Genomic DNA, 9,873 nt, shown 5'->3' with positions numbered 1-9,873 from the left:
CCCCCTGATGGGCCCTGCTCTGTGTGTGACAGGGGGTGGCGCCGCAACCTCCCCATCGACCCTGCCTTGAGTGTGACAGGGGGCGGTGCCCCAACCCCCCAAACGGCCCTACCCTGAGCGTGACTGGGGGTGGCATTGCAACCTCCCGATCCGCCCTGCTCTGTGCATGACGGGGCGGCGCCCCAACTCCCCAATCGGCCCTGCTCTGAGCCTGACCAGGGGCTGCACTTAGGGATTGGGCCTGCCCTCTGCCACCCGGGAGCAGGCCTAAGCCAGCAGGTCATTATCTCCCGAGGGGTCCCAGACTGGGAGAGGGCACAGGCTGGGCTGGGGACCCCCCTCCCCACCCCCCCGAGTGCACAAATTTTTGTGCACCGGGCCTCTAGTGTCATATATTATCAATACTATTCATAATTAGATATTACAAGTAGGAACAGTCAGGCCTCATACTAGATGAGAAAAGTTCAGGGAAGCTGTGGGAATAAAGTGGAAATGTCCATTGTGACTTTGTTCACAATGTTTTCAGAATCCAAGTAGGGAAAGGAGAATGAGCTACACATGAGAACAGTGTGAGAACAGCTGTGATGAAGTGGAAGAGGCCTTGAGTAAGCTACTTTGGCAACCTTTAGGAGCTGTCCAGGGTGGTTTTTGTTATTCCAGCCCCAGAGCTACAGGAGAAAACTCCAGAGAGTGCTAATGGACAGGCCAACTGCAACGTGATGGTCTGGCTAACTTTGAGGATACTGATTCAAGTTGAGAAGAGGCACTAAGATGGCCAGTTGTTTCATATGGAAAAACATGCACTCAAAAATCTACTATGAGAAGGCAGAATATGGTAAACTCCCTTAGGGAACTTTATCTGCTGTCCAGTACGGCAGCCACTAGCCATACGTGGTTATTGAGCACGTGAAATGTGCTAAGTGAGGAACTAAATTTTAATTTTATTTAGTTTTAATTATTGTTTAATTTAAACAGACACATGTGACTAGTGACTACCATATTGGACTTTGCAGTTCTAGATTTAAAAACAAAACAAAGACACACACACAAAATAAAAGCCCGAGGAATGTTATTTGTAGCCTCATACCCCATAGTGGTCTGGAAAGTGGTTCAATCAAGTCCAACAAGGTCCTCACCTAATATAGACCATCCTCCCAATGATGTGATCGCTTCTCTCTTTTCCATCCTCTACATGTCCTTTACTGTCTCTCCTCCTCCCCTCATAAAACTACAGCATCTTTACCAGGTCTATCTCACTCTCATCCATGACTCCTACACATCTAAACATGTAACAAAGGTATCTGTAGATATTCAGTTTATTTGTTATGGATACTATATGATATTCTTCTTTTTAAGTGCTAATATTACATTTACATATATAACATTCACATAGGCTCTTTGGGAGTGTTTACCATTATTTCTTACACGAATACTTGTTTTGATTTGTTTAGAACTGTTTCAAACACAGGTTTTCGGAACTGCAACCACTTCATCAAACAAGGACTTCTATTGTATATCTGTTATTCAAACATATGTTTTCTTGCTTCACATTTTATATGATTTATTCTTTTCTCTTTATACTTCTCTATATTTTCTTAGGCAAGATATCTGTTTGCTGGACAAATTAGATGTCAGCTCTGTTCCGTTTTAATTTAGATATTCTGTAACTAGGTAATTCATCTATCTATCATTTTACCAATTGATGGGAACAAAACAGGCAGTAAGAGCTTATATACATTTACTTGTATGTATTTTTCATTATAAGCACCATATTTTCAATACTGTTATCACACATTTAAAGCACAGGTATATTCTGCAATATAACTCCACATTTATTACTTTCCATTCTAGCAAAGAATTATCTCATCTCCAAATGCATAAAAAAATAGAGAAAAAGAAATAGGGGCAAGGTGAGAACAAGAGGGGAAAAGACAAAAGGTTCTGGAATTTCTCTAAAGAAAGCAAGATGCAGCAGCTGTTTGAAGAAAATTCAGGACTGGGGTGGGACCCAGATGGTAAGTATATCCTATGGAGGGTGTGCTTAAGGAATCAGTTAGAGAGCAGAGGCACTGGGAAATGATGTGGGTCTGGGCAAGACCTCGGGGGTCCAGCAGGCTCTGGGAAGGCAGAGGTGAGCAGACAGTAAGAAATGTCAAAGAAGGGCTTTAGGCACAGAGAAGGCAGTACGATAGGGGGATGTCTGGCTTCACACGAGTCATTGATGATGCTACCAAAAGCCGATAGCCTGCATAATGTTTTAATTCATCTCTGAAAAAATTTAAAGAAGAAAATATTTTACCTGTGATGTCCTGAATACCGTGGGCCCCGGATATGGCCTATTCCTCGGCAGCCTGGAGTAGGACAGACAGCTTGGCCTGGCAGGATTTTCACATCGTTTGCTCCTTCAGGAAGTAAAAGAAACACCCTTAGCAAAGAAGAACTGGAAAGACTAAAATATGTAAATGATATTCATTGAGACTTTATAAATTAAAAACATGTATTGGGTACTTGTGATGTTTTATAAAATGATTGAGCAGAAAATATCATTGCTGTAATAGATAACACTAAAAGCAACTAATATCAGAGGCAGAGCAAAATAAATAAACACTGAAGAAATTATTTAAAAAAAACAACAGTGTGAGAATATTCATTATCTCTTTCAGAGAATAGTACTGGCAAAAGCAATACAGCCATGAGGTGAGAATGTGAGGAGGTGACGTCTAGTTTGTGGTTTCCCATTATACTACTCCCACTGACCACAGCAAGGCACCCCCAAATGCTAGACAGAAACAGGGTGAGCAATTGTGCATGCCAAAGACAGCGAACCAATGGGGCCCTACATGTGCTTCCTCAATCAGTTGTCACAGCTATCTGAAGAACTGCCTGACCCATACCACACACACACTATGCACACCACCCATACCACACACCACACACACCACAACCACACACCACACACACATAACATACCACACCCACAACACCACACCATACACACCACACACACCACACTATACTATATATAACCACTTTAGAGATGAAGTCTGTCAAGCACAAGAAACAATTCATCTCTAAAGATTACCAGGATTTAACCCCCTTGCTCTGTTCTGAGACTTTCCTCAGTCTGCTCTCCCTCATTTTCCCTCTCTCCAACACAGATATCAGCTCCTAGAATGCTCTACCCACTACTGTCAGACATCTGGGTCTCACTTCCCTGACAGTCCCACATTCTCCTTCTCTCTCCTCAGCTCTCGTACTTCCACTTCCTGTGCAAGCTCCCCATTTCCTGTCCTCATTTCATGTTTTCTCTATTCCCACTCTAACTCTGTCTGGCTGCTGCCTGAAGAGAGTACATTCTGAGCTTTCTTCCAGAGAAAATGTTCACTTTCTCAGCCCCATGTGTCTCAGAATTGGCAGGGAAGCCAGGGCCCCCCTCTCCTCCCAGCATCTCTTCTGGACCACATTTCTTTCATGTTCTTCAATACTCCAGTTCTTCTGAGGCTGACTCCGTGGGGCTCCCTCACCACTGGCCCTCTCATTGCTCACACCTGTCTGCCTGCCAGCCAGGCCACTCAGAGAAGACTGCAGCCCTCACTCATTGTGTTCCATTCTGTCCCAGCTCCAGCAATACCGAGGCATCTCAATATGCACAGTCATAGCATCTAATCTGCTGCCCTCACAGATCATTAACCAACTCATCTCCAGTGGCTTCTTCCTTGAATCCATCTGGGCCAAACACAAGTAAAATCCTCTGGATCTTGTCAGCACTAAAATGACACTGCATCTAAAATCACTATGCAAACAGTCTATCTAACTACAAAATCTTGTCCTTCCAGAATTCTTGCTCAGGTATCCCACCCAATTCCTGATGATGTTTTCAACACCACTAGAATTCCCAGGCCACTAATTTCCCTTCTTTTTCCACCATCAGTCATCAATCCCCATTTACCGTAACTCCCTTCCCTCATCTTAGATTCTATCAACCAGTATTTGACCCTCTATTGCAAATAACTTAAATTCCCTTCCCTCTCTGACCTTATCACAAGTGCTTGGGGGTGGTAGAAGCCAACCATGGATCAAATGTACTATCCTGCTGCTCTGTGTTTTGTGCAACTAAGTTCTCCTGGGAAAAATTACACAACAGTGCAGACTGTTACCAAAACTACTTCCTCTCTTCAATACCACATGGACTCCTCTAAACTCTCCAAACCTTCCACCAACCTCCACCCTTCAGCTGTCAGTAGCTGAGTTTGCCTGCTACTTCACTGAGACACCAGGAGATCGCCCTCCTGTGCACCATCTTCCTCCTTCCTTCCCATCACAATGCAGGAACAATTCCCTCTCCAATCGCCATTTATGTTGAGTCATAGCTACTTCATTCTCCAGGATCTTTAGGTGATTGGATATTCTAATCACTCCTGGACTTTTGAATCCTTTTTACCAACATTTAAACCTACTCCAGTTTCTCCAATTACAAAAAGAAATGAAGACAAAAACAGAAAACAAAAGCTTAAAACTCTACTTGGCACCCATATTTCCCGTTACTGCTGTTCACTCTTTCCCCCTTCATAGACAAATTTCTCAGAGAAGTTATCTTTATTTCTTCATATCTTGCTTCTCAAATCACATCATTCTATCTTCTGAGGTGAGTAATGACCTTTATGTATTAAGCCCAACATACACTGCAGAGTATGCATTACACTAGATATCTTGGTACTATTAATCACTGTCTCCTTCTTGAATTGTTACTGTCCACTGGCTTTGGTGACATCATACTCTGACAATTTCCCTTTGCCAGCTTTCCCTCCTCTAGTTAACCTTAAAATGTCACAGAGCACCACATTTTGTTCTTGGGCTATCCATTTCAACACTCCATTTATCAACTGTGCTACACATGCTCATAGACTATAGCCCCGACATTCTTTATGTTCCAGACCAATACTTCTAACTCCATACATTCAACTCCAATGCACCTCCACTGGGATCTCTCAAAGGCATTTCAAAGTCAGCATGTTCAAACTGAAGTCATCATCTTGTCCCCCAACCTTCTTTTCTGCTAGAGCTGCTCATTCCAATAAATTACATCACACTCCATTCCAGAAACCTGGAATAATTCTTGACATCTCTTCTCTTTCATTTCACTCTGCCTCAACTTCCAATCGATTCTCAATCTCTTACATATTTATTTAGCCAGCCAATTTTTCTTCATCACTACTGTGACTGGCCTAATCCAAGTCATCATCATCTCCTTGGAACATTTCTGTAGCCATTCTTGACTCATTTCAACCTATTCTACTTGCAACCAGAGTGCCATTTTCAAAACATAAGTCTAATCTAAGCAATAGATTCTTATTGATGTTTGGATTACATCCAAAATCCACATCCTGGTCTACCTGATCTGATTCCTATATACCTCTTCAGCTATATCTCACTTGATTTTCCTCCATATTCAATATTCAGCATCCAAACTGGTCTCTTCCTGCTCCTTAACCTACCAGGTTCTTCCACACTGGAGAGCATGTGCATGTTGGGATGACCTTCCTATTACTAAGCCTAGATAACTCCCATTTATATTCCAGATCACAGCTATATTTCACTTCCTCAGACTGCCTTCCCTAGAGTATGTTAGGTTCCTATTTCATATAACATTTACCAAAATACAAATTGAATGTTTATTTGTTTAATGTTTATCTCTTTATTAGACTATGAGCTGCATGCATATGTATATTTCATTCTTACATGACCAGTACCTAGACTGACACAGAGTTGGTGGACACATAGTTGGTGCTCCATAAATGCTTATTGAATAAACAGATGAATATCCAACAGTCCTCCCCTCAAGATGCTCTTGGGTTAGAAAAGATTATTACACAAAAGCAAAACAAAACAGAAATTTGGCCCTGGCCGGGTAGCTCAGTTGGTTGGAGTGTCATCCTGTACACCAAAATGTTGCAGGTTCAATTCCTGGTCAGGGCACACACCTAGGTTGAGGATTTGATCCTCGGTCCCAACTCGTGGGAGGCAATCAATCGATGTTTCTCTTTCACATTGATGTTTCTCTCTCTTTCTTTCTCAATCAATCAATAAAAACATATCCTAGGGTGAGGATTAAAAAACAACAACCCAGAAATTTTCATTACAGTTTGATTATGTTGTACAAAAATACTGACTAAAGCTAGGTCCCAATATGTGGTGATATTAGAATAAATATTTATACTTCATATAAATTTTTATTAAATTTATCAAAAAATAAGAAAGTATGTCTCACACACTTGTGCTTGCACAACTTCACAAAATACCTTGAGAGAAAAAATAGAAAGAAATAAGACCTCCCAAAGGTGGCTTTTGGAAACGCTTAAAAAAATAGAAAGAAAATAGAGAGAAAAAATAGAAAGAAATAAGCCTCCCAAAGGTGGCTTTTGGAAACACTTAAAAAAATACCCCAACAATTTTTAAACAACTTGAGGGAATTGAAGTTTAAAAAGTGTAAACAAGTCCCTTACGTAAGAAGTATTCTTATGTTAGTCAGCAAATAAAAGGATCTATGAGAAAATAAAGGGACACAAGATATAAGGGACTGTTCTCCTAACTGTACCTCACAATATACTGCCAAGGCCATTGTCACAAAGGCCTGGAATATTAACCCATATACCTTCTAGCAGCCAGCCCATGTGTCACTCTGTGTGGATAATACTACAGGAAATTCTCAATGCTTTTTAGCATTTTTTCAGGACCATTTTAATGCACTTGATTAAATTAAGATTTAAAGGGATCTTTTAAATATTTAACACTCATGGGTGTCATAATTCTCTCCTTGTTAGATCTGTAAGGAGAGTATGACCTCAGCTATTGGGAGAAGAAGTAATATATTAAGAATTACAGCAAGGGAACACAACAAAAGAGTTAAGAAAAACATGCAATAAAAATGCAGAGACTCAAACAATTTCCTTGGTAAATTCTGTATGATGCTTAATGTGTTAACTCAAGGATGAATAAGGCAGAGAGCCATCTGCAGGAAAAAAAACCTGTACATTCTACAACCCTTCATATTATTTCCTCTAGAATAAAGGGAACCTATAATAAAACTAATTTCTATCCTAGGTCCCCAGAAAAATAACTGCATTTTCACCAAGAATATCTTATTTGTAACTTGGATATTTAGAGAATTAGGTCTTTAGAAAAAATGTTCTCCACTTGAAATCACTCCTTCAGAGAGATTGTCCCTAAACATATTGCCCGTTCTTGCCTTCCTTTTACCACCTTATTAGAAATTATTTTCCTAGTTTATCTGTTTATCATCTGTCTCCCTTCACTAAACTAAGGGCATCGACCTTAACTAATTTGTTTACCATTGTATCCCAGCCCCTGCTACAGCAGCGACTAGCATAAAAGAGATATGGACTAAGTATGTTCTAAGAATGAATAAAGAATCATGAAGACAACAACAATTAACATCTGTAGGCATTATTTTGGTATATCTTGACCAGAACGCTGTGAGATAATAACCACCTGATCCTCATTTCAGAGCTTAGCGTGCCTAAAATCAATCTGGTTCTCTACATCTAAATATTATTGGCTACATCTAAATATTATTCAAGCAGTTGAATAACTTCTAATTTATTCCAGTTATTTCATAAAAAAATTTACTCAAGCAGGAGTTGATATAATTGCAGATAATGATATCTGTCATCCTAGCATAATAAATGCCAGACAGTATTCCAGGTGCCAAGACAACAAAGAAATAGAAAATATGCTTGTAAACTGGAAATTATCTGAGTAATGAATAATGCTTCACACTAACAGGACACTCATTGTAGTAAAAGGTCCTTGTGGATCCTTCTTCCCACAGAACTACACCGTTGCCAGGAGCACCAGGACAGACACTGTAGTTGCCCACCAACATCCATTCCCTCCTTTCTTGCAACTGAACCATGACTTGGTTTAGGGCAGCGATATGCCTTACTAAAAGTGTTAGCTTTCCCAGCCTCTCTCGTCCAGACTTGGTCATATGACACTGTCCTGAGCAATAAGATCTCAGGAAAAGGCAAGGTGAGGAAGACTATAAATGCTCTTCTTTCCTAAAGATGACGCTGATCTTCTTTGCCCATTTCTTCCTCCTTTGACCTTTGCAGAACTCAGATTTAAGCATTCATGAGGTGACAAGCACAAGGACAAGAGCAGAAGTGTTGAAGGAAGCAGAGAATAAAGGAAAACTGAGCCTGGATTCAAGACATGTCAGGGGGTCCTACCACATCAGTGTCTGTCACAGACAAAAAATAACCCTCTTTTTGATTAAACCACTGTGAGCCGATTTTTGTGTCACATGGAGCTAAAAACTCCCTAGGGTAAAACAGCAATTTTATTTTGTTTCTTTTTTTTGTGTGAAATCAAGTAATTGTTCTGAAACAAAAACTAGAATTGCATGTGGGTATCAGACCTATTGTCACGTAAACATGATGTAAGATATCAAGGGCAAATCAAGAAAAAAGAGATTGCACTCCTCTCTAGGAAATGAGAAAGTGAACTGTCCTTTATTTCAAAGTGGCCCAAACCAACAACCCTGTGTGATGTGAATGGAAAGGCTTATTTTACCCCCTTCTCCCCCCACAGAATGTGCTGGAAGCTGAGATCATCTCCCTCCTTCTGTGTAGGAAGCAGTTTCCTCTTAGAATTGTTATTGTATTTGGTATAGAGCTGACCCAGAGCACAATGACAATACTGACACTAACTGAAACAAATTAAGATATACTATATGAACTCCAGATTGGTGCTGGTCAGCTTCAGAAAATAAGAATCAAGCAGCAGCAGCATTTTCTCCTTATTTCAACTCTATCCACTCTCTGCTGAAAAAGCATGCAGTTCAACCTGATTCATTTAGGAGGTGTTTTATAGACAAACTAGAGGCCCAGTGCATGAAAATTTGTGCACTTGGGGGGATCCCTCAGCCTGGCCAGCACCCTCTCACAATCCAGGACCCCTCAGGTAGGGTCCCTATGCCTGGCCTGAGATCAGGGCCTATTGGGGCTTTCCTTCCCCTGGCTGCAGGCAGCTGGCCCCAACCCCGCCGCTACCACTGCTTGCCATCTGTGCAGCACTCCCCCCCCTCCCCTTCCACCAGTGGCCTCCCTCTCCAGGCGACAAGCATGGGGTGCAATGGCTTGGCTGGCCTGGGCCTCCCTCTGCGGGGTGATCGCTAGCTGGCAGCACACCTGCCACAGAGTCACGGTAGGTGGCCTGGGCCTCCCTCTTTCTTTGCTGGGGGGCAGGAACAGCTCTGCAAGGGGCCATCTGCCTACCTGATTGCCTGCCCTTAACCGCTCGCCTGCCTACCTGATCACCCCTAACCACTCTGCCTGCCTGCCTGCCTGATCACCCCTAACCGCTTGCTTGGGGGCAGGGCCAGCCCTCTGAGGGGCGGTGGTGGTTCTGGTCTTTGGTCGTTCTGGTCATTATGCTTATGATGGCTGGCCTTTTATTATATAGGACTAGAGGCCCGGTGCACAAAAATTTGTGCACTCGGGGGGCGGGGGGAGGGGGGTCCCCCAGCCCGGCCTGTGCCCTCTCGCAGTCTGGGACCCCTCGGCAGATAACGACCTGCTGGCTTAGGCCTGCTCCCGGGTGGCAGAGGGCAGGCCCAATCCCTAAGTGCAGCCCCTGGTCAGGCTCAGAGCAGGGCCGATTGGGGAGTTGGGGCACTGCCCCGTCATGCACAGAGCAGGGCGGATCGGGAGGTTGCGATGCCACCCTCACTCACGCTCAGGGTAGGGCCGATTGGGGGGTTGGGGCACCGCCCCCTGTCACACTCAAGGCAGGGTCGATGGGGAGGTTGTGGCGCCACCCCCTGTCACTCACAGAGCAGGGCCCATCAGGGGG

General features: G+C 42.8%; 1 protein-coding gene across 1 annotated transcript in view; it reads right to left on the bottom strand.

Annotated features, from left to right (window-relative positions):
* L3MBTL4 (l(3)mbt-like 4 (Drosophila)) overlaps nt 1-9,873 on the bottom strand; it is a 259,747-nt gene that overhangs the window by 114,198 nt on the left and 135,676 nt on the right. Inside the window, exon 13 of the mRNA XM_005868713.2 lies at nt 2,300-2,402. Within this exon, the coding sequence (XP_005868775.1) occupies nt 2,300-2,402 (103 nt within the window). The remainder of the gene's footprint in view (nt 1-2,299; nt 2,403-9,873) is intronic.

Source organism: Myotis brandtii, unplaced genomic scaffold, assembly GCF_000412655.1.
Source record: "Myotis brandtii unplaced genomic scaffold, ASM41265v1 scaffold276, whole genome shotgun sequence".
Taxonomy (NCBI): Eukaryota; Metazoa; Chordata; class Mammalia; order Chiroptera; family Vespertilionidae; genus Myotis; species Myotis brandtii.
The sequence above is the reverse complement of the archived record's forward strand: the minus strand, read 5'-3'. Positions and strand labels throughout refer to the sequence as shown.